Source organism: Equus quagga, chromosome 17 (assembly GCF_021613505.1).
Source record: "Equus quagga isolate Etosha38 chromosome 17, UCLA_HA_Equagga_1.0, whole genome shotgun sequence".
NCBI classification, from domain to species: domain Eukaryota; kingdom Metazoa; phylum Chordata; class Mammalia; order Perissodactyla; family Equidae; genus Equus; species Equus quagga.
The window spans coordinates 30389691-30413252 of record NC_060283.1 but is presented as its reverse complement, the minus strand read 5'-3'; the positions used below and the strand labels follow the sequence as shown (position 1 = coordinate 30413252).

At 50.2% G+C, this 23562-nt stretch overlaps 1 protein-coding gene across 3 annotated transcripts; it reads right to left on the bottom strand.

Moving 5' to 3' along the window:
- Positions 1-387: 387 nt before the first annotated feature.
- On the bottom strand, positions 388-20599 carry LMO2 (LIM domain only 2). 3 transcript variants are annotated; one of them, XM_046644574.1, is made up of 4 exons: positions 20439-20599; positions 10250-10472; positions 5942-6157; positions 388-1366 (listed from the first exon to the last, which is right to left on the bottom strand). In XM_046644574.1, the coding sequence occupies exons 2-4, from the start codon at positions 10288-10290 to the stop codon at positions 1147-1149; spliced, it is 477 nt and encodes a 158-aa protein (XP_046500530.1). In that variant the 5' UTR covers positions 10291-10472; positions 20439-20599; the 3' UTR covers positions 388-1146. The 3 variants fall into 3 exon arrangements, with proteins under 3 accessions (XP_046500530.1, XP_046500528.1, XP_046500529.1); XM_046644572.1 differs by lacking the exon at positions 20439-20599 and adding an exon at positions 11177-11479; XM_046644573.1 differs by lacking the exon at positions 20439-20599 and adding an exon at positions 10608-11061.
- Between the last annotated feature and the right edge of the window lie 2963 nt (positions 20600-23562).

The window sequence follows — 23562 nt, the reverse complement described above, 5'->3', positions numbered from 1 at the left end:
GTCAAGCTCAGCATCTTTGCCACATTTCAAACTAGGTAATTACCTTCTCTCCCAAAGGGAGTCTGTTTTATGTATTTGTGTCCTTTCTAGGTTACAGGTCTCCCAAAGGCAGTGATCTTGCCTTCCCTTCATTCCACACGATGCTGAAGGGAGACTCACATTTACAATAGCAATTTAATTATTCTACATCCCTCTCAGCTGCATGATGACCCGTTACATAACTGTTAGTCATACAGACATGTGCCTGCGTCGTATAAACTCTAGCAATAAACGGAAGTTCTTATGTGACCTAAGAGTAAATTGCTTATTTACTTCTCCTTTACAATGGAAAAAGCCATTTTCCTGCCATCCCAAATTGTAAGTTATTATCAAACAAACAACACTGCATTTTAGTCTGTCATTTTTATTGTCTGCAGAGTTTTTTTTAACTACACACAACAAATACTTTGACATAATCTAAGATAATAAAATAGTTGAACAACTTTTCTTTAGATTTACATTTGTATAGAAACAATCTGTGGAGCTCCACACCTCAAAACTAAGGTGTCTAAAAAGAGTGACTCATGAGCATTGCTTTAAATAATTGTTTAGCTAAAAGTTGCAGTTTCCATTATCAACTGAAATGTGTCTCCATGCATTTCCCTTGGGTCCAAGGCTGAAGGCCTTGAGAAGGCGGCCAAGAAAAAAAGGACGTCCACTCTCCTCTCTGTGCTTCCCTTGTGTGGAAGACAGTGACTGGAACAGGGTTGTCATAAAAGCCAGGAAGAAAAGAAATCAAACGCACATCTCTAGATTTCAAGGGTCGAAGTCCTAACAGGCTGTCCACAACACTCCCTATGTGCAGACGCGGCTCCATCATGGCGGCACAGCACCTGCTCACACCCCAGGTTACCAACCACGCCAGTTACTAAGGAGAGGCTATGGCCATTGGCCATAAGTTCTTCCTAAAGGCCAGTCATTTTGTCAGATTTAAGTCTCGTCCTTTGTATTGTCACTTGGATGCTGTGTCTTTGTGCCCAATTAGGGTCTACCATCCCCTCAGATATGCCTCATCCACCCTCACATCCCCAAAGTGCTTAAGAGTGAAGACCCCACGGAGACAGCGACTTCAGGGAGACTCCTCTGCAAAGAGGTGGGGGCTCTAGCCTATATCATTCCGTTGATCTTAGTCCACTCGTAGATGTCCTGCTCGCATACTATGTCGGAGTTGATGAGGAGGTACCTGTCGCCCACACAGAAATGCTTCTGACAGGCGGCACATTTGAAGCATTCCAGGTGGTACACCTTGTCTTTCACCCGCATCGTCATCTCGTAGGCACGGATCCGCTTATCACAGGATGCACAGAGACCATCTTGGCCAAAAAGCCTGGGGAAAAAAGAAAGGAAAGCTAAGAAGACAGTGGCAGAGACAATACTGGAAGAAAGGGCTTGAGGAAGGGTTCCCGAAAGCAGGCTGAATTCCCAAGAAGTCAGGAAGCAAGGAGGAGCTGGGTCCAGACAGACGGACTCATAGAGTCTTTCCTAGAAGGGAGAGGGTACCCCGGGATGAAACCACAATCCGAGGCACTTGTGTCTGGCACAACTCATCTGTTTTTGGAGCTCTCCCTGCCTGCAGCAACCTCTCTCCACACGGCTGGGCTGCCCCGGGCGCCCCCTCTGGGGAAGAGCCACAGCTGAAGCACTGTGAGTTAAGAGGTCAGGCATGTACTGTGTGCTCCCCTTTAGATGAGGAGCTGGAGGAACCCCCTGGGGCCCTTTCAGAGGGAACAGACCAGGGATGCGAAAAAATGGGCATCTTTGTGAGACTCCCAAATTTTTTGTAATAGCCACTAATTCCACCCATGGGGAGGGGTGGTCTTGAATTTCTCCATAAACTACAAAGGCCATTTCTGCACGATTGTTTGCTGGGGCCCCAGTTTCTGGAAGACGGAGGGAGTTCAACAGAAAATGCGTGCTGCAGCTGCTCATGCATCAGAGGTCTGGAAACAAAGAGTGTCTCTCCACGCTGAATGAAGATCTTAATTCAAGATCCCCGCAGCCCCCTTGGCATGAACCTCAGGGGAAACTTCTCTTCTGACATTGAAGGCAAGATGCTTCTAAGTCCCAGTTGATCGGCCACTTACTTCAAGCAATATTCAGTGTCGAGATGCACATGCAGCACAATGGAGCCGAGTGCAGTGGTTCTCAAAGTGTGGTCCTGGGAGCAGCAGCATTTGCATCACCTGGGACCTTGTTAGAAATGCACATTCTCAGGCCCCCTGGTTGAGACACTCAGAGTGAGGCCCAGCAGTCTGTGTGTCAATGAGAATCAAACTTCCAGGCGATTCTGATGCAGGCTGAAGTTTGAGGATCAGCTTGCAAGAGTGGAATAACACAAGTATTGGAGTCAGAAGACCTAGATTCAGTCCAGGACTAGCCCTGAGTGCCTGAGTGACCTCGAGAGACCTCTGATTCCTCTGAGCTGGTGACATGGCCGTGATCCTAACATCTCCCATGCTCGGTTGTTAGAAGGATCGAACGGAGCCCGTCAAAGCACCAACAGTCAAGAGCTAAGCCAACACTGGTGGTGTTTTGACACATCTCGGGGGTGTTCCCAACTGTGTCAGTCTTCCTACAGGAAGTCATTGTCCCACGTGCCTGACAACACGCATGTTAGCAGATCCTTTCCACATCAGACCTCAGGACCCTTTCAGGTAGATGCTTGTTCCCACTGGAAGTTCTCATTAGCTTCAGAACAGCAGAGGATCAACGGGGACATTCTGAGAGGTTGTAGGGGAGCCGAGGGCAGCTGACAAATCTTGAAACATTTGGGCAAAATTAATGGAATCAAGGAGATGTGGTCTGTGGGCAGAGAGCTCATTGTGAGAGCCAGGGCCAGCTATTTCCCTCTGAATCTCACTCTCCATCTGAAGATCTCCGACTGTTTTCAAGGCACCACCAGGGATCAAATTCACGACTGGGGGAGAACATTTATCCCAACGTAGCAGATGGGAGATCTGTGGGGAACTGCCACCTTGGAGGTCATGGCATGGAAAGAGTTCTGATTCCCTGACTGTTCAGTGAGTCGAATTTGGGCCTGAGGACGGATAAACAACTCCCCAAACAGTGCGCGTGGAATGCAGCCATTGCCTGGGGCGGTGAGCCTTACGAAGGAGAGCGGTTATTAAAGGGAAGTCGGGGGTAAATTACAACACACATCAGGCAGCTAACGGAGGGAAGGAGAAAGGCCTAATACTTGGGAGACAAGCTCAGGTCCGGTGTCACCTCTAGCTAGCCAGGTACCCCGGAGCAAATGACATCCTGTCTCCCGGCTTCCGGTCTTAAGCCGTGACACGGACGCTGAAACAGGAGGCCTCTGCAGCCCCTTCACCTCCAGGATTCTGAGATCTGACTTAGAGTAAATAAACCAGGACTCGAGGTCTGCCTTGAGTATCCTCCTCTCGCACCAAGAATTGCTGCCTTAGGCTGGACATCCTGAAGCAGATCCTGAGGTGAGGACGTGAGGATGTGTTCTCAGGGGAAACCAGGGGGGCAGCAAGGGAAGCAGAAGGGGAGGGGAGGAAAGCCAGCAAAGTTGGCATCTCAGGCCAAGACCTTAGAGGGAGCTCTGGCCTGACCACCCTGGGACTCAGTCCAGGGGACCTGAACTCCAGGTCAGGTGGCAAGGCTTTGGTGCTCGGGCAGTGGCCGTCACAAGTTGGGGCCCCTGGGCGTCTGGGGGAGGGGCATGATGCCAGCCCTAATGGAGCAGATGCTGGCTGTTGAAAGTAAAACCACTGGGCGTGGGGGGACACTGCACACAAAAATTGCTAAAGAGGGGTCCAAGGCGATCCAGGCCAGGCACCGACGTGAACAGCTGCTGTTAGGTTTCCAACAACACAACGCCACAACTGCAGGGTTTAGCTTCTGCATGGGGGTCTCATGAATATTTGAGGCTAAATGTGTGAAAAGGCCTGTAACAGGCAAGTCGGCCACCGGAAGTCCTCAGGAGAAGGACTTAGCGTGGGGAGAAAAGGACAAAACCCCATCACAGCACCCATTCGGTCACCCCTCCAACTTGCCTTTTTAAAGACACTGCCAGATACGTTAAGAGCGCAAGTAAACAGGTCCATGACAAAAGGGCCATCCTGAAGCAGAAAATGATTTTTCTCCTCTGTCAAGAGGTGTCGCGTCTTAAGCTTTCTCCTGCCCATTTTAATAACAATAATATAAATATTAAAGGATGGCTGGAAACGCCCGCACTCACCCAGAGTTAATTAACATGTTGCCTAGGAATGTAGCAGGGGAAGAACTATTTCATGTCACCAAGACACAAGTTAATTAACATTGGGTTCTCCCAGACTATTTTTTTCTCTCCTTTTTAAAAATGGAAAAGATTAACAAGCCCAGGCAGCCCCGGGTTTATTCTTGGATGTTACATAAAACCGTAGAGATGGGGAGAAGCTGGGCCCTTTGACCGGCCTCTATCTGCACTTCATTTAATAAGATTCCAATGACTTGACAGGGACGGAGTCAGGGGCCCAGTGGGAATCATGCACCCGGCTGCTTGTCTGCACTGCCTTGGCAAACTGGCAGCAAGCAAAATCAGGTCTTTCTTTATGCCGGTTCTGTTTTCTCCTAACTTAATAAAAAAAAATGACCAAAATTATAATCACAGTCATTGAAACTTATTTCTCTCTTCTTATTTTCTCTGAACCACCAAATTTGTAAGGACTTGATCAAGGAATTTTGTGTAAAAAAAGCTTATTCTGTCAGTCTCTGGGTAAACAGATAAGCTTCCTTCACTGTGGAATTGCCTGCAGTTTTTCCTTTTTTTTTTTTTAGTGTAAAATGCTCTGAGGGCAGGTTTGGGAGGAGGAGCCCGCCTGGCAGCCACGGGCACTGGAGTCTGAACAAGCATCACTTGTTCAGTGATGGTTGTTCAGGGTTGGGTGGTCCTCATGTAGCAGGGCTGCATGCTCCACAGACAGGAAGGTGGCAGAAAGCTGACAGCTGCACAGTTGAGCAGATCTGACAGTAGAGGGCACAGAGTTACCCCCACAGCAGCTAATATGAAACTGGATATGCTGGAATATTCTGAGCAAACGAACTCGTTAGGTGACGGAAAATTCACACGGCCCACAGTGGGATGCAGAGTGTCAGAGATGTCCTCAGGGCCTGCCTCCCTGGGCGCTGTAGAGTTCCTATTTTGCCCTCCTATCTCTTTGTTCATCAGATAGGAAAAGACAAGGGTTGGTTACAGGAGAGCTGACATCTGTCTGACACTCCCGCACCAAGCACTTCACAGGTATTCCCACAGCGACTCCACCCTCCTCCTTGGAAGTAGGTGCCATTATTATCCCCATTTTACAGAGGAGGACATTGAGGTTGACGAAGGTGAAGTGACTTGCCCATGGTCACAGAGCTAGAGGGCAGAGTGCTGGAACTCAAACCTACAACTGACCCCACGGCCTTGGCCCTGCGACAGTCAAATGCTTAGAGCGCCAGAGCGAGAACATGCTCTCTATTTTTAAATTTCTCATTGCATAATATCAAGGCCATGCAAAAGGACATTTACAACCTATATGTATGTTTAGAAGCATTAGATGAGCTCCTAAGACCCTCTAACTTCTAACCTACAGCACTCCCAGTTCCTCTGGCCGGCCCGCAAAATCCTCCCTAACGCTGTCCCCGAGCCTGCCTTCCAGGGGGAACCACTATTCTGAATTTTGCGTTAATCATTCTCTTGCCTTTAAAATATTAGTATTTTACCATGTACAGATGCATCCCTGAGAACATGCTTCTCAAACAGGAAGAGACGCCAACTCCTCCTCTGCACGGGACAGCCGGGACCCAGCACTGCTGCCGGACCTCCCCCAGCAGGGACAGGCGCTGGGGAGACAGAGCCAGCCCCAGGCTTCTGCGGACCGCCCTTGCTGCAGGGACCCGGGGCGCGGGGTACCTGAGGTAGTCTCGGCGGCACAGCTTCCGGCCCAGCTTGTAGTAGAGGCGCCGCCCCACCTCGCCCAGCCGGCACCCGCACAGGTCGCAGCTCAGGCAGTCCTCGTGCCAGTACTGGTCGATGGCCTTCAGGAAGTAGCGGTCCCCGATGTTCTGCTGGCAGCCTCCGCATGTCAGCAGGGACGGGGGGATCTGCAGCACCTCGTCCACTGGCTCCCTGGAAAGGAGGCCAAGCATTAGGACAACCTGGTTTCGAGGAGGCAGCACTGGGGTCAGCAAGCACTCGGGGCCATCAGGGAAGCCCACTCAACGGCATGGTGGTGATATAAGGAGAAAGGAACGGACAACTAAGGCCAGACTGCGGAGAGGCCCAGCAGCCTTTGGCCAGGGCAGGAGAGAGCTGGACCTCATACCCTCGAGCCCGAGGCCATAAGAAGCAAAGGCAGGGCACCAGGAGCCAGCCAAGGCCCCTCCCAGCTCCATTCCCTCACCTCTGCTCTCTTCTCCTTCCCCACGCTCTCTTCCTGCTCTCCGCTCCATCTCCACTTTTCTTCCTCTCTTTCCTCCCCACACCCCCCTACCCAGGACCCAAGGGTGCTGCTGACCCCAGAGGGGGTGCTTGGGACTAAAGGAGCCGCTTGCTGCCAGGATGGCCAACTACCTAGAGGGCTAAAAGTCTGCAAATTCCCTGTGGAATCTACACTCCATCCTACCTCAAGCTCTTCCCAAAGCCACAAAAGCAGAGGCGAGGAAGAAAGAAGAAAGTGACCAAACATTATTTTAGGTTGCTTTCTCTTTCCAAAATAAAAATTTCATCAGGATATAATAGGAATTCTCATTATTTAATTTTATTTTTTTAGAGCAATTCCTCATCCCATCCTTGTTACCGAACAAATCCTTGGAGAAATAGCCCAGGTGCGAAGGCCACTGTTATAAAGGACATCAAAAAGACCTTTCTGCACGTGAACATTTTACAAGAGCAAAACTGATTTGGATAAAGTTAGTTTAGGAAAGAAAATGAGGAGGAGGCAGCGATTATTTTCACGAGAGTGGAAGGCCAGTAAACAGACTCTGCAACCCCACCCGGGCAATTGTTAATACTGAGCGCACGATACACCTTCTCTCATAAGAAGTCCTACAGCATCTCCAGTTCACTGTGCTTAACTGGAATCTGAACATTTTGGTTTTACCGTTTTAAAGTAAACAACTTTATTTGTCAAAAGAAAATAAAGGGAGTGGAAGAACGATTCCAGCACCGAAGGGGAACAGGAAAAACCTAACACCTGTTGATTTGTAACAATTAACAAGTGCCCTTTTGAGCCTTACTCAAACACAAATCTATCTTTAAAAAATCTGTTATGTTTTTTAAAATGGACCTGCTTCCAACCGTGAAATTCCCAAAGGGAGTTTCCCCCTCAGTACCTTGAGGGTATACATCTGTGTTTCCTATTTCTAGCTGACACTAAGTCACCAGGTGACCATGTGTCCTGATTGAACTGTGCCCACAGAGCTCAGCCCCCATTGCACTCAGGGATGATGAGGCTCAGGTACCAGTGCTGACAACACAGTCTGACAGCTTCAGGGGACTCTGTCTGTAAAGTGCGCACCTCCCTATGGATATTTAGGAACACTAAAACCAAGCCCACACTTTGTAGGTCGAGAATAAGGGTCCTTGATGAGATTACCTCCTTTTAGAACAAGGAAATGTGGAACCCAAGCCAGTTTTCTTTTAAAAACTTAAGACTTTAAATAGTTTTTTAAGAATTCACTGAAGCCTGATTTCCTTCTCTTTGTTCCCACAGGTTACACATAAGGACTCCACTCTCCCTTCTGAAAATAATATACCCAGCATTTTCATGTGCATTGACTCAGAACAGAATCTCTTCTCTTTCCACAGCCCACGGTCTTACTTCGGGCTTCTGAACACACTTGTGGAACCTCAACACTGCTGGATACCCTGATGCTGATGCTGCCAGCCAACTGTGAAAGAGGAGAATTTGCACTTAGCTTGTGCAAAACTACCTGGAATTAAAATGAACTGCTCTTGCTACTCACAGAGAGGCAGTAAGGTAAGGGCCACTGATGGCATGGTAGAGGAAATCTCCCAGTTCAAGAATTCTGGCTGTCTTTCTGTCTAACGTTTCCTTTGCATGTGCCTAGGCAAGCTTCATCTGTAATTTGGAGATGCTGATGGGACTGACCCAAGTTGGCTTTGAGTAAGTACACAGTGAAGCGTCTGGTAGGATAGTGGTCTGCTGTAGAAATGCTAGCAAAAGAGCTATTGTGATGGCCTGAGATGAGATAGGAAGGGCCAGGGTAAGATACAGGTTCCCTCTACCTTTCCATAATTAATGATAATATCACATTATCTTTGGTGGATGTTCCCAGCCAATAACTGAGTGGGATTCCCCCTCAAATTAATATTTTATACTCTCCTAGAGCCTATCTCAATATTACACCTGAATGCACTTCAGCCTGGTTTCTGGGATGATTTCTTGACAATTTCCAAGAAACACAGGAAAAAAAAAAGTGCTGCAGTAATTTCTCAACTGGCTGGTCCATCATCAATTAGAGCCTGTCTTCACTGGGCAAACAGTGGATTGAGGGATGGAGTCGATGAGCATCCTTCGGCAGGTGCCTGCTGTGTTACGTGGTTAGGATGTTTCAATATTCTAATCTCAGTGAAAAAGCACAAACTTTGAAAAGAGCAAACTTCCTTCAGGGAACCGAAACCTCCAGATTTATCTTCTAATAAAAAGATTAGCGACTAAGTTCTGCTGATTGAAAAGGCATTAGGCACCTACCAAAGGCAATTCATCCAATTTACTCTTTTATTGTATTATATGGTCTCGCCCAGGCTCTGAAAACTCAGGGCTAAGTTGTAATTCTAGGTTTATAAAAAAAAAAAGGTGAGCAAACCAAATCCAGTGTTTGCATAGATACACACTTTTTAAAAGGAGTGTTATTCTTCTCCTGAGAATTTAAGGAAGCTGGTTTTTTGTTAGCACAAACCTAGCTGCTTATAGAACTGGTGTCTGAAGCTTCGAGACTGAATAGTGATGTTTATGTTCTCATTGGCTCACGCTGCTTCCTGTGTTTTATGAGAACATGCTGAGTTTTTATGCTGGTAACTGAGGGTAAAACCCAGGTATCTAAACACCACAGAAGGCTGAAATGGGGGGGGGGGGGGGGACTTCAATCAAGAAAGCACAATTCTTTCAAGCAGGAAAAGAAAAGAAAAGAAAACAAATGGCTCTTAAAAGCACAAATGGACAAGTCATTAACCAGCTCCTTTGGTCTGTGTAACAAATCCCTTCAAAGGATTAGATGGAGACTTCAAAGGAATAAAAATTTTCAAAACCAGACAGCTAATGAATCTTAAAAGGGCATTTGCGCTGACGGGAAAAATGATATCTTAAACAACCCTTCTCCCCACGCTGACACTAAAGCAGGGTTGGAGGGACAGGCTGCGAACGGGGGACACTTCAAACCCGTAAGAGGGTCGGAAAATAAACGCGGCCCATGCTCATTAAGAGCGCCCATTCCTTGACCCGACCCCTTCTGAGACTGTGATAAAAGCCAGGAGACTCGCTCCCCAGAAGGATTCCCCCCCCCCCCCCCCCCCCACCCCCCGCCGCAAGGAATGGTGCACTGACTTTCCAGCTTCGCAGGACCCCAGCGGCGGGCCCGAGGCGAGGGTTGCGGGCATCCAGATTAACCCCCGAGTGACCTGCTCTCAAGTGTCCGGAGGCCAGAGCGGCTCCGAGTGGACGCCCGCACCCCTCACTCGCCCGTCCCCGGCGCTGCTGGCAGCCGCTCCACCTGCGGACCAGACCGGGACGAGGGCCGTCGGGGGCTCGAGAGGCCTCTGCTTGGCATGTCCCCCTCTTCCAGGACCAAGTGGACAAAGAGAAAGGGGACCGAGAGGAGCGAGAGGGGAGAAGGGAGCGGCAGAAAGCCCCAAACGCGCTGGGGACCGCACCTGCGCGCCTCCGAGCTCCCCCCGCGCCCGCTCCCGCGTAAACTTCGCGGCCTGCGGCGGCTCCGGGAGCGTCCCGGGTCCCGGGAGGGGCCCGCAGGGGCGCCGGGCCGACCCCTGTCCCCGCCGCCCGCCGCCCAGCCCCGCTCCGGTCCCCAGGAGTCACCCGCGAGGAAGGGGGAGCCCCGCGCGCGGCAGAGGGAGCCAAGGGCACGCGGCGGGCGCGCACCTGGAGCCCTCCCGCCGCCCACCCGGCCACCCGGCCACCCCGCCGCCGGGGCGCGAGGCCGCGGACCCCCAGGGCGGCAGGGGCGGGGGCGCCGCACTTACTCAGACGGGTCCAGGCTCTTCCTCTCGATGGCCGAGGACATTGGGGAGGGAGGTGGCGTGCCAGGCGGCGCGGGCGCTCCCTTTGTGGCGCGGGGCCGGCCGGCGGCCGGGGCTCGGACCCCCTCGGGTGCTCGGGCGCCGCCGCCGCTCCCGCGCCGCCTCTTGCTCCGGTGCCCAGGCGGCGAGCTCGGCCCTCGGCGCTCAAGGACAGTCACCGCGCTCCCTTCAAACGCCAGAGAGAGAGAGCGAATCACCGCGCGGCCGGCGCGCCGCGGCCGGGGCGGGGACGGGGGACCGGGACCGGGGCGCAGCCTGGCCCCCGCGGCCGCCGCGCTGCCCGCCGCGCTCGGGACTCAACCTTCCATCCCGGTCCCGCCGCCGCCCGTCCGGCTCGGCCCGCGCGCTGTCGCCGCCGGGGATGCGCGCACCTCCGGCCGGGGTCGCGGCGCGGGCTCGCGGGCGGGCGGGGGGCGGCGGCCCGGGGGCGGGGAGGGGACCGCGCCTCTCCTCGGCTCCCCGCTCTCTCGGGAAGGTCTATTTTCGCTCAGCTTCCCTCTGTCTCTGGTTTCATTTCCTTTTTCCTGATCACGATTCAAATACAATAGAAGGAAATCACATTTAAAGAGACAGCTGCCCGGTCCCCCCTCCCCCCCCCTTTTTTTTTTTTTTTTTTTACGGGGCTCCTGGGGATTAGCAATACAAACAGCAGCACTGTCAGGACGGACTTGGCTTCTTAAAGGGGCCAGCGTCCGGGACGTGGAGACGCGCGCAGGGAGCACCTCTCCTTGGAGAGGCGGCCGGGGGCTTCTATGTCATCCCTTAGGGCTTCCCCTCTTCGGCGTTTCCCTTTTGGTTACTGAGACTGAAAGTAACCAGCGGGCTGCTCCAGGAAGAAAGAAAAGACAAGAATGTGAAATCGGCACATACAGTAAAGCGAGCGTTCCGAGGGGCTTCCGCGCCGGTCGGGGGTTCGAGGTCCCAGGTCCGCGGGCAGGGCGCGCGGGGACGGCCGGACGGCGCGGCTCTGCTGGCAGTGGGCTGCGCCCGCGTCCGCGCTGCAGGGAGGCGCCCCGGGCTGTGCGAGCCGGGCGCGCGGGCTGGGTCCGCCTGAGCAGCGCCGGGGGCAGCTAATCCCCGAGGGAGGGTGGCTGGGAGGGACCACGCGGTCTGTTGGCGGCAGAATTCCCTCCCTCAGCATCTTTCAAAAACTGGACTCCTGCGGTTAAACTGGCCCCCCGTGAAGGGTCAGAAATACTCTGTGCAGAGAAATGCGCCTTCCCAATGGTCAAGAGCAATTCTCGGGAGACTGTTTTGCTCTGCCTCGGGGCCAGAGGAAGCAGCCAGACTTGATTCTGGAGTTCAGGTTTCCCCTCCAACAACAAGGGCAAATTCTAGCAAGAGGGAGGAGTGTGGAGGGGAGAGGAGGAGGCCAGCCGGCTGCCCTTCTGGGGAGAAAAATGTTGGGTCCCTAAGGGCCTTGTCGGAGGCCCTTGAAAATGACTGAAATTATTATGAAAGGCCTCCTTGCTCGTGATGCCAGTCACAAGTCTCCCACAGCGGAGACGACCAAGTGCTTTCAGGATCCACAGTTAGATGTGAACAGTCTGGATCACGGCCTTAGACAGTTGTTCCCATGGTAAAGACGGCACTGACGGCCCGGCCCTGAGAGATGGGGGGTGAGGTCGGAAGCCACTCCCCGGACACTTGTGCCCCCTGTTCAGAGCCAGTCCTACTGACTTTTCACACGTATGAGCAGACTGCACTGCTGTCTGCATGCTCTTGTCATTTTCTTGTCTCTGCATCCTTCAAGGTTTGGGTCTCTAGTGGAGAGAGTTCCAATGTCTCTCCGTGTGTGTGTCAAAGGGAGCCTTAAGAGCAGCTTTGGATCCAAGGCCTTCAGTATACAAAAAGACGTTCTCCTGAGCAGACTCTTGCTTTTAATTAGAGGAAGAGAACCCCCAGAATTTTCAGGCAAGCCTAAATGAGATGATGAACACGTAACCCACCACTCTACCATCAGAAGTGAAAATAGCCATGGAGGTTGTGGTTAGCAGTTTACCTGTTGACAACCAGTTGGCGTGGCGGTTCAATGCCAGGACTCTGGAATGGACTGTCTGGGTTTGACTTCGCCCTTACTTAGCCCGCATGGCCTAGGACAGTGACTTACTCTGGGGAGGCAGCATTCGGCAGGGGCTCTGGGGCCCCGGCCTGCATTCCAGCTCACTGCCCTGAGCTGGCAGCAAGCATCTCAACTCCCAGCATTCTCCTCCGTACGATGGGGATGCCAGAACCGAGTGCACACAGACGGGGAGCGTGCAGGCCGGGCGGGGCACTTGCAGTGGGGTGGGGCTAGGAATGGACGTGAGAGGACATGCATGGAAAGACTCGGCATATATTCAACCCTCATAAATGACGGCTGCCATGTTACAGCAGGAGACCTCCATGGGAGAATTTAAAAAGAGCTTGAAATTAAACTAAAGGCGAAATGGAGGTTTAAAATAAGAATTCCCCACCCAAATTGAAAAATGATACCCTGTTTTTAGAAAGCGAACAGATCAGGGTCCCTTCACCTCACCTCCTGTTGCTCCTCGTCAAGCACGTGAGCATCTTCCATCCTGATTCCGCCATCTTGGTGACCAGATGACATCTTTGCATCTGCTTGCTTTCCTTACACCTGGTGAGCTGCTACTTTGCTTGCAACAGTGTTATATTGCATTCAGTTGTTACAATAAATATATTTTTGGGTTCCAGGAGGTAACCTCTGAATGGCCAATATTTGGGCATAAAGTTTCCTTTTAATAATATGCTTCTGTTTTGACCCAAGTGTGTAAAGAAAGAGCAATTACAGCTTACGACTTTGGGTCAGTTTCTTATCTTTCACAACTCTGTGGGGAGAACTTCCTTAGAGAAAGTGAATATTTGAAATGGTATCTTAAGATTTCACTTTCACACACAGTGGTTGTGAGAAATAACTGACTACCGATGGGATTTCATTTCTATTCGATGAGCAATTAAATTGCTCAAATTTAAGTTTAACATTCAGAATCAAATCTCAAAGTGCGTTTTTATTATGAATAGTTGTAAAGCAATCCTGACCTTATTGTAGCCTTCCATAGCAACCGTCTGCCTTCCGCAGAGGAGAGTCAGTGACTGTGGGCCATTGGAACGTGTCAAATGTTTCTTGAGAGCTGGGCAAATCTGTATTTGATTCCTACCAGTGGGACTGCAATTCAATTCCTTCGCCCCATCTCCCCACTCCTTGAAAATCTTAAATACCCTAAAATTTAGAAAGTTTCCAGGTTTTTCTTCCTGAATGTGAATGTCAAAGGAAGACTGAGTCAGTCTGCGTGATGAATCCGACCCCAGGTGGATTACTCTGTCCTTCTGGCATTTTCTATTCTCTTTGCTTATTACGTTTACAATTGTTTTCTAGGGAAGAGCAGTTTCAAGTGACTAAAGCTACATTTCTTTACTAAAATGGACTTCTGATAGAAAGGAAAATGCAAATGACATTGGGAAAATGCCAAGAATGACAATTTACCTCTTTGATTTTTTTCCAACCATTAGAAGCCAAGTTGCATCATATGCATGTAAGTTGTGATATTCATATATAGGAACAGGAGTAAAGATTTGTCTTAACATGGCTTCACTTCTCATGCAAAATTCATTAAACTACTCAATTTTCCCAGGCATCTGGCTCCCAAAGTAATTCAGAACATTTCAGGACCACTTGATGTATATATTTTCACAGAATGTTAGAGCTATAGTAACCTTAGTGATAAATAAACCAGGTTTCCTATACAGTAGAAAAGATCTCAAAAATATCTTTTAAAAAAATCTATATCAACTGAGTTTAGGAGAATGAGCATAGGTGTAAGACAGACATAACTCAGCTATTCACTAGCTGTGTGATTTGGGGGAAGTTACTTCACCTCTCTGATCCTCAGTCTCTCTATCTGTCAAATGGAGGTGAGAGTAACTAGAGTGAGACAGCTGGGATGTCTGCTCACCTCACAGGGATTTTGAGAGGATTCAGTAGGATAACGTGCTTAAAAGCTTTGCTCAGTGATGGTGCGCACAAACGCTCAGAAAGAGAGCTGCAGTTACTACCCCGTCTCTCCGAAGGCATCACCGCTGTGTCAGGAAGCAACACTCTCCCAGCTCATCAGGACATCCGCCAAGGCACGCTGGGCCTGAGTGCTGAGAAAGCTCGGCGCGCCTCAGCTCGGGGAGCCCACAGTTTCAAGCAGAAATGCAGGAGTGCGCCCATTCAGGTCCTGAGGGGGCTGTGGCAGATTCACTGCTACCCTGCGACATTCCTGCCCTGGCTCATCCTTTCCTCCCCTCATCTACACCCCCCCCCCCCCCCCCACAACCTAGACAGCGGCAGAGGCCGGAGGAGCTGCCCCAGACGCCACAGTCCCAGCCACAGTGAGACCTTAGGAGGGTAAGTTCACGGCTTGTCCTGGCGGAAGGGGCCTCAGAAATGTGGTTTCCCAGCTGGATCCTCGGAGCCATGGGGGTTCTCAGGGGCCGCTCCAGCCACAGCAGCTCCACACTTACTGCCCCAGGCGCGCTGCTCCCCGCTGGCTCTGGACCTTGGCTAGCGCATCTGTGAGGTGGGCCTGTTCTGAGTGCGTGTCTCATGGAGCTGCTATAAAGAGTGTGAAGGGAGATGGACGAGGTGCTCGGAAAGGACGCTGACACACAAGCAGCTTCCGTGGAAGTTGCACATTTGCAGAGAGATTCTAGCTTTAAATATTTGACCGCCCATTGATAATTCAGATCCCCTTTAGTGGACAAGGGACATGAGACGTAGGGCCAACACTGCTTCTTCCACCTCTGCCACATCGAACTCTCTCCCACCTTCTCTCTTGGGTACTGAACCCTGAACTTAGTTGCTCCTCCAAGTTCAAGGGGGAGTCAGAGCTGGGTGAGCCGGCACGCTGAGCTGTCCTTCTGCTGTGCTCTCTGTGGAATCCATCGTTTCTCTTTAGCTACTCAGGCAGCCCCATCTGAGTGACACGCCACAGTGCCTGGGACCCTGGAACAGCACGTTTGAAATCCAAGCTCCTGACTATGGCCTGGAAGGCTTTGTGCTATCTGCCGCTGCTGCTCTCCTCTGTCACGACCCCTCACTCTCTCTGCTCGAACCACACTGACCTTTCTTCTGTTCCCTAAAACAAACCAAGCCCGCTCCTTTTGGAGGGCTTTTGCACTTGTTCTGTTATCTGCCTGAGATGCTCTTCCTCTAGATCATGCGATGGCTCCCATGTACTTCATTTGAGTCTCCGTTCAAATGTTTTATCCTCCTAAGAGCTTTTTTAAAATTCCACTTCTCATCATTCTCCATCCCTTTATCCTGCTTTATTTTTCTTCCTAGTATCATCATTACTTCCACTTTGCTTCATATGTATTTGTAGTTTTCTGTGTGCTTTGTTTTGACCTTTTTTGGAGCTTTCATGGAGAATGTAGACTCTATGAGGATAGAAATTCTTTACGATGTCTTCTTAGTTGTGTCTTCAGGACCTGCAATGTGCCTAGCACACACTAGGCCCTCAGTACGTATTCCCTGAATGAATGAGTGTACAAACAGCAGCCTCGCTCTCCTTGGTCAAAGCACCTCTTACTGTGCCCTCTGGGTGCAAGTCGAGAAGGAACGTGAAGACCCCAGTCTTCCTTGAGCATCACTTTGGGGAGAAGATAAGAGCCCAGATACCATTCAGATTGGGGCCCAAGAGTTTGCTTTGGGAAAGAGAACTGGGTCTTGGCTCCTAGGAACACTCAGACACAAGTGGTGTCAGGAGGCAAGAGGGCCACTCTGTGATTGTCCATGGCACGCATCCCGTGCCACGCAGAGATGTGGCTGCACTGAACCAGTGTGTAGAGCGCAGTCAAGCATGCCGGGAAAGGCACAAGCTTTGGAGAGGGACAGGCTGATGTTTTAGTCCTGGCTCTCTTACCTCAGTGGTTTTAAGCAAATTATCTGACAGCTCTGAGCCTCAGTTCTGTCACATGTGAAATGGGGATAATTATATCTTCAACACAGAGCGGCAGGAATAAAATGAAATCATGCATGTCAAATGCTCAGCACGGTGTGCAATGGATGGCAGCTATTATTAGAACTAATTAAGCCAAGAGAACCTCAGAGGATAGCCATCCAGGGCAGGCCTTCCAAAGCTGAACAGAGGTGAACAATTGGTGTTCTGCCACAATGAGGGCTCAGCCGAAGCAGGGCGAGGTCAGCTTCCTTGCCTGGGGGCCTCTTGCCTTATCTTGCCTGCCCTGGTGACCCCCATGGGACAGGTAGGTTACGCTTGCAGACACCCGGCCCAGCCTCATGCTCATGAAGGTGACATAAAGAGATGGCATCAGGGGCCTGTCCTGGCCACTGGCTCTTCAGAGTTGGGGGTCTCTGGTGTGAGACATCGCACTCTGGACCATCCGGGAAAGGGCCGGGCTGTTGCTGGGGCGGCTGTGTTTTCCAGCACTCGTGTCTGGCTGAGGGCAATGAGCCTGGCATGGAAAGGTGACTCTGACCTTCCTGACGACACTTGTCTTCCTGAGCGCCAACCTCAGCGGAAAGGAGTCTCGTCTGTGATGCTCCCCGGAAACGCCCTTTGCTGAGTGAGGTATCCTTCAGCGAAAACCGGGGAAAACGCTCCCTGCTCCTTTCTGCCAGTTTTCTCTGCTTCCCTTCAGCGGCCTCTCATGCATCTGACTGCCAAGCTAACCTATTTGGATGAAATACTGTTTCCTTCACTGTTACCACCCCGCTTAAGAATTTGCAAGGGCTCCCTATTGCCTGTGACCATCAGCAAGTGGCTTAACCTTTTGGAACTTCAATGCTGTCACTTTTATAGAGGGAAGGGGTGGGCTGAAGGTTAGAGCTGCAATGTGTGTGTGATCCTGTCCTTCTAGCAGATTGAGACCAAACTCCCTCGCTTCCATTAAAGGCGCCCTGTGAGTCCACCCATGCTCTGAACGGGGTTCATGTCCCATACTCCTGGGGTCCGAATCTTCCCGTCCAGCCAGCCTGCTCCTCCTTGATCTCAGACACCTGCATGTACCCATATTCTGGGCATTGTCTTATTCTGTTCTTTCTGTCTGGAATGTCTGCTTTGTCTGTTTCAAAACTTTGGTGCTGGAATAGTAGAGTGGTTACGAACACAGGCTTTGGAGATAAATAAACCTGGATTCGAGTCTCTGCTTCACAACTTACTATCTAGGTAATTAATCTTAGGCAAATCTCTGAGCTTCAGTGCTCTCGACAATAAAGCAGAAACAATGATAAATACAGGGGTGGGAGGAGTCTCTGAGATGATGTATGCAGCAGGCAGAGCACGGTGAGCAGCACACAGTAAGTGCTCAGTACGTGGCAGTTGTAACAACAGTAGGTTGCTGCGCTTAGTACAAATTCCTCCCCAGCCCTCTCTGCCTCTCCACATCGTGTCCATCAGCCCACACCCAGCTCGACCCGTCTTTACCCGAAGGCTTCTCTGTCCTCTGCAGCTCACAGTGGCGGATCCCTTCCCTAGCCCTCGCAGCTCGTGGCTCTGGGTCAGGTGCTCGTGAGACCGACTCGCAGAGCCATGATGTCATGGGTATGCAGCATCTTGCCCTCTCAGAAGTGCCTTCCATTCTTGGAGAAGAGAAGCCATGATTTTCATCTCCATTAGCTCCCAGGGTACTGATATAAATTTGGAGATACTCAATAATTCCTTTTGAATTAAAAGTTTCAAATATCACATCAATGTTATCAATTTCCCAACTCCTAGATTCACATTGACATTCCAAGTCCTGAGGGTCTTTACAATGGGGAGGAAGATCCCCCAGAATCAGGATTGAGGATGGCCCATGCATTGTCAGTTCGCACTCCCCTTAAAATCCTGGTAACTAAAACCATAAAACTCTTAGAGGGAAACAGGGGAAAACTACACGATGTTGGATTTGGCAATGATTTCTTGAATATGACATCCAAAGCACAGGCTACAAAATTAAAAATGGATAAACTGGATTACATTAAAGTTAAAAACTTCTGTGCATCAAAGGACACTATCAACAGTAAAAGGCAACCCATGGAATGGGAGGAAATATTTGTGAATCATATATCTGATAAGAGGTTAATATCCAGCATATATAAAGAACTCCTACAATTCAACAACAGCAAAAAACAAACAACCTAATTAAAAAGTGGGCAAAGGACTTGAATAGACATTTCTCCAAAGAAGATATACAAGTGGCCAATAAGTACATGGAAAGGTGTTCAATATCACTAATCATTATAGAAATGCAAATCAAAACCACAATGAAGCACCATTTCACACCCATTAGGATGGCTATTATCACAGAAGTAGAACATGACAAGTGTTGCAAAGACGTGGAGAAATTGGGACTCTTATTCACTGTTGGTGGGAACGTAAAATGGTGCAGCTGCTGTAGAACACAGTATGTAGATGCCTCAAAAAATTAAAAATAGAATTGCTATATGATCCAAAGATTCCACTTCTGGGTATATCCCCAAAAGGATGGAAAGCAGGCACTCAAACGGATATTTGTACACTGATGGTCATCGCACCGTTATTCAGAATAGCCAAAAGGTGGAAGCGTCCTGAGCGTCCATTAACAAAAGAATGGATTTTAAAAATAGTGTAGTATATGGAGACAAGGGGGCACTATTCAGGCTTAAAAAGAAAAGAAATTCTGATACCTACTACAACATGGATGAAACTTGGAGACACGATGCTGAGTGAAAGAAGGACAAATACTCTATGATTCCGCTCCCGTGCGCTCCCCAGAGCAGTGAAAGTCAGAGAGACGGAGAGCAGAACGGTGGGTGCCAGGGGCTGTGGGGGGAGACAGTTCTTGTTCCATGAATACAGTGTTTCAGTTTGAGAAATGAGAAAGTTCTGGAGATGGATGGTGGTGATGGTTGTACAGCAATGTGAATGTGCTTAATGCCGTTCGACTGTACCCTTGGGAGTGGTAAAATGGTAAATTTTATGTTATGTATATTTTGCCATATGCAAAAACAAACAAGTGGTGAAAGTCAAAGACTGTTCCCCAGGCGCACATCTGTGCCAACATGCAGAATTTTCCCCGCCATTTCAGGGGCTCACAACCTTCTCAGGCTTATCCACAGCCCCATTTAACAAGCCCAGTGTTATGGTGAAGCCAGTGGCATGAGCTCTGAGTCATTCTTCAGGTCTGCCCACTAAGGCCTCTGTCAGCAGTGCGACTCCCTGACTACCCGCTGACCTGTGTGAGAGTCCCCCTGGCTCCGAGCACAGGAGAAAAGGCTTGTTATTCTGTAAAGCCACATCTTAAAGGAACTCGATGCTCTTACAGAGATCCGCCTGCCCTCTCCTCCCAGAGTCTGCGAGGTGGGTGGAGCAGGCATAGGCTCCATTTTGGGTGGTGGTGGGGGCTGGGTGTCTCATGTAAGCAGGGCATCTTTAATGCCCCTTCTGGCCACAGCCCCTTTCCAAAGGCCCTGAGGCTACTTGTGGGCCAGTCGTCTCTCTCACACTTTCATGCTACATTGCTTCCCGTCATATTGCAGGAGGCCACCTTGGGTCATATCTCGCAGAAGAGCTATTAAAAATATTCCATTTGTATTTCCTCATGGCCTCCATCTGGAAATATCTTTTATCTAGAGCGACTTCTGCAAAGTGAACTGCGTCTTGCAGGAGGTCCTGGCAGGTTTGTGCTGGCTTCTCCATCAGTGGCTCGTTTCCATCCTACCTTCACGAGGGGTGGGGAATCGTGACTTGGTATCAGAAACAGGACTGGCATGGAATGGCAGCGAGTCTGTCGGCCCTGAGGCATCTTTTCAACCCTGAAAACACCCACTTGGAGGGCAAGGGGGCAATCCGGAAGATTATTATACACATTGTCTCTCAGCTCAAATGTGACTTCTTCAGGGAGGCTCCTCCGACACCCCCTGCACCGGCCCGGCATGAGATTAGGATCCACCATTATAAGTTCCCACTCCCAGTTTGGGTCACAATTTGTCAGTTTATAGTTTGTGACTGTTAAGCATTGTCTGGCTCCCCGAAGACTGCAGGCTCCTTCTGCTCAGAATCGAACCCAAGAGCTTAGCCCGGTATCTAGCATGTAGTAAGTGCCCAGTAAATATTTATTGAAGGGATGAATGAATGAATGAATGAATGAATGAAACCCATCTTACCTGCCTCTCCACCGGTTACTTCAAGTCCAGGTTGAAAAATATCTTCTTTTCGGAACTGTTGTTGCTGAAGAAAACGAGAGGAGCTCTCTGGTAGGTAGCCAGAAGTAGAATGGAGAGAGAGAAGAAAAGAGTCCTTTATCTCCAGTTGGAGAAGTGTTCCCACAGGTCCTTGATAAAGCGGGGGCCAGCACCCGGGGCCTCTGATACCGTGAGTTTCCCGATAGCGTGGCCGGGCGGGGCAGGTGGAGCTGCTCTGGCATCAGGGCAAAGCGATGGATTCTAACGGTTTCTTCACTGGTTCAAAAGGCTGCTTCCTGCCCAGTTTTTTTTTTCTTTGTTATGTACCAGCTCAGCTTATAAATGTGACAGAGTGGCCGCTGCTCCAAATGTGCCGGGCCAGTGGGTCAGGGGCTGTCCTATACCTCATGGGCTTTCAGCAGATGCTCCAGCTGATCTAGGATGGCCAGTGTTCTGTCTGTGCCTCACACTCTGCAAATCTCATGTCCCTGGGGGGCTCAGCAGCCCCCTCCCCGGCCCGGACTAGAGAGGGCAAGTAGCCAGGCTCCCATTCAACCAGACAGGAAATTAGGCCAAAGCCTGACCAGAGAGCTGTAGGATATCTACTCAATGGACTCCAGCATTCCTGCCCACAAGAAGGTCTTTTGAGAATTTATTTTTCGAGAGGAAGAGTTTCATTAGGCAAAAATCAACTCAGGGGCCACATGAATCACCTCGGAAGTGGCACTTGGTGGCTCCGTCTTTTAAGTAATTCAGAGAAAAGATGACAGGAATAGATGAGCCTATTGTGGCAAGGAACACCTACCTTTTACTGAGCACATGCTATGTGCCAGGCATTTTATATGTTTTGTCTTATTTAATCCTAATGCCAACCTTCTAAGTCAGTAGAAGTGTTATTACAATTTTACAGATAAGGAAACTGAGGGTCAGAGAAGTTCAGTAACTCGCCCAGCGTCACACAGCTACAGAAGTGTAGGAAATGGGGTTTGAACCGAGGTCTTCTGACTCTTAATCACCATGTCAGTGTTTCCAAAATTTCCTGCATTTGCTTGTTAACAACACGTTTTCTTAGACCCACACCAAATCTTCTGAATCGAAATTTCCAGGGGCCTCAAAAGTCTTTCCCTGGACGCCCCACCTGAAGTAGGCTCCTCTGCGGGCACTGACACACCACTCTTCCTGTTCATCACCGTGCTTCTCACTACCTGATATTTTCTTTTCTTTTTTTTAAAGATTTTATTTTTTCCTTTTTCTCCCCAAAGCCCCCCGGTACATAGTTGTGGCATGTGGGACGCTGCCTCAGCGTGGTCTGATGAGCAGTGCCATGTCCGCGCCCAGGATTCGAACTAACGAAACACTGGGCCGCCTGCAGCGGAGCGCGCGAACTTAACCACTCGGCCACGGGGCCAGCCCCTCACTACCTGATATTTTCTTATTTACGTATGTGCTTAATGTCTTTCTTCCCTACTTAGTGACAAGTTCCATAAGCACAGGGTTCTCTCTGCAGAATACCAAGTGGAGGTGGGACCTAGTAAGTACTCAATACGTATTTACTGAATAAACCAGTATATTTTGTCCAAAGCACTGGTTAGAAGGGTTCTGAGTCTGGACCTGTTCTAGGGGGAAGAGAATCGCGACTGAATTCTAGTGTCTTCCAAGGCCGTGGGACGGGGAAATGTTGGCATGTATGCCATGTATTTGCCATCCAGAGAAAGAAACTCAATCCCAAGAAATTGAAGTGCAAGATGACACAGCAAGTCTGTGGGAGAGCCAGGTCTGACGTGGTTGTACCTTCAGGGACCTTTATCTCTTACTTGGGAAGTCAGGATGAACACATACATAGCGGAGAACGAACGCGTGGTCCGCCGCACAGTGCTGACTGAAAACGCAGTGAGACTGGATTAAGGGGAAGTCGGCGAGGGAGCAGGTATGGAAGGCTTTCTGGAGGAAGCAGAACTGAGTTGTCCCTTGGTGAGTAAATACCTGGAATTTCCTTTGAGTCGGACTTGTACTCGAGCTTTACCTAGAGTGGAGTGTCTTTTTTGTTTTTTGTCCTTACGACACCCCAAGGAAGTAAATAATGTGATAGTAATTTTATGGATGAGGAAACTGAGTCACAGAAAGGCTAAGGAATTTGTTTCAGGTCACAGGGCTACTGAAGACTGAGTCAGGATTAACCGCCAGTGATTTCAGAGCCAGTTCTCTGAATCGGCCCAGTGGCCAGAGCAGGTGTGGCTGGCAGGAGACAGCGTGAGCAGGGCTCTGGGTGTGGAGTCAGGAAGTGGGGGACGTTCTGGGGTAGGACTGGAGTAAGGACAGGTTCAGATTTCCTTTTGCTGGACTCCAGTTGGTCCAACTTGGCAACCAGTTCGCCAAACACACCACACCTGAGTCGTGTCGCAAGTAACTCAAAGATTTATTACTGACTCAGGTATTGGCAAAGTGAGGGGAGTGTCTGGGTGGGGGGCCCACCAATAAGGGGGCTCCCTGACATCTGCAGGGACAGAGAGCCTGGTCCTGGGGACGTAGATACAGGACAGGAGCCCACCTGTTGAAAAATGAGGCAGTGGGGGCGCAGATTAGTTCCAGGTGGTCTGTTCCAGTGGGGTCAGGCTGGGGAGGGGCAATCAAAAAGGGGCAGGGTGGGTTCCCTTGCATGTGACCTACTAGGGTGTAGCAGAAGTGAGCCCCCTCACTGGGCTTCTGCTGGTTTCTTGCCTGGAGGGTGTCAAAAGTTTGGCCAAATGTCATTTTGCTGAGAGCTGATTTTTGCACCCAACTCAATTTTTCCAAAATTCACCACTGCCACTCAGTTCACCAAGCCAAGACTCTTGTTAGTGTACTTGTCTGTAGGCTCTCCCAATTTCACACAGCCAGCTCAGCATGTGAAGTCCAATTGCTGGCAGAAGGGCCCCTGGGACAAGGGCCCCCGACTGCTGGGACACCCAGGTCCTAGGGAGTTCAGGGTAGCTGACGTGAAGTTTGGTTTTGGTGTGGTGGCTCCTCTGTCGGGCTATTTGGGTCACTTTGCCTGTGTTATTTATCCGCGTGCAGCAGGGAGTTCCTTTGAGGGCACATACTCCTGGGCAGCTAGCAGATCTCTGGA

Excerpts from the sequence above, each read along its gene's own strand:
- LMO2 (XM_046644572.1), bottom strand. The coding sequence starts at position 11,447 with ATGCTGAGGGAGGGAATTCTGCCGCCAACAGACCGCGTGGTCCCTCCC. Across the intron at positions 6,158-10,249 it reads AAGAGCCTGGACCCGTCTGA|GGAGCCAGTGGACGAGGTGC; the intron begins GTAAGTGCGGCG and ends CCTCCTTTCCAG. Across the intron at positions 1,367-5,941 it reads TGCCGCCGAGACTACCTCAG|GCTTTTTGGCCAAGATGGTC; the intron begins GTACCCCGCGCC and ends TTTTTTCCCCAG.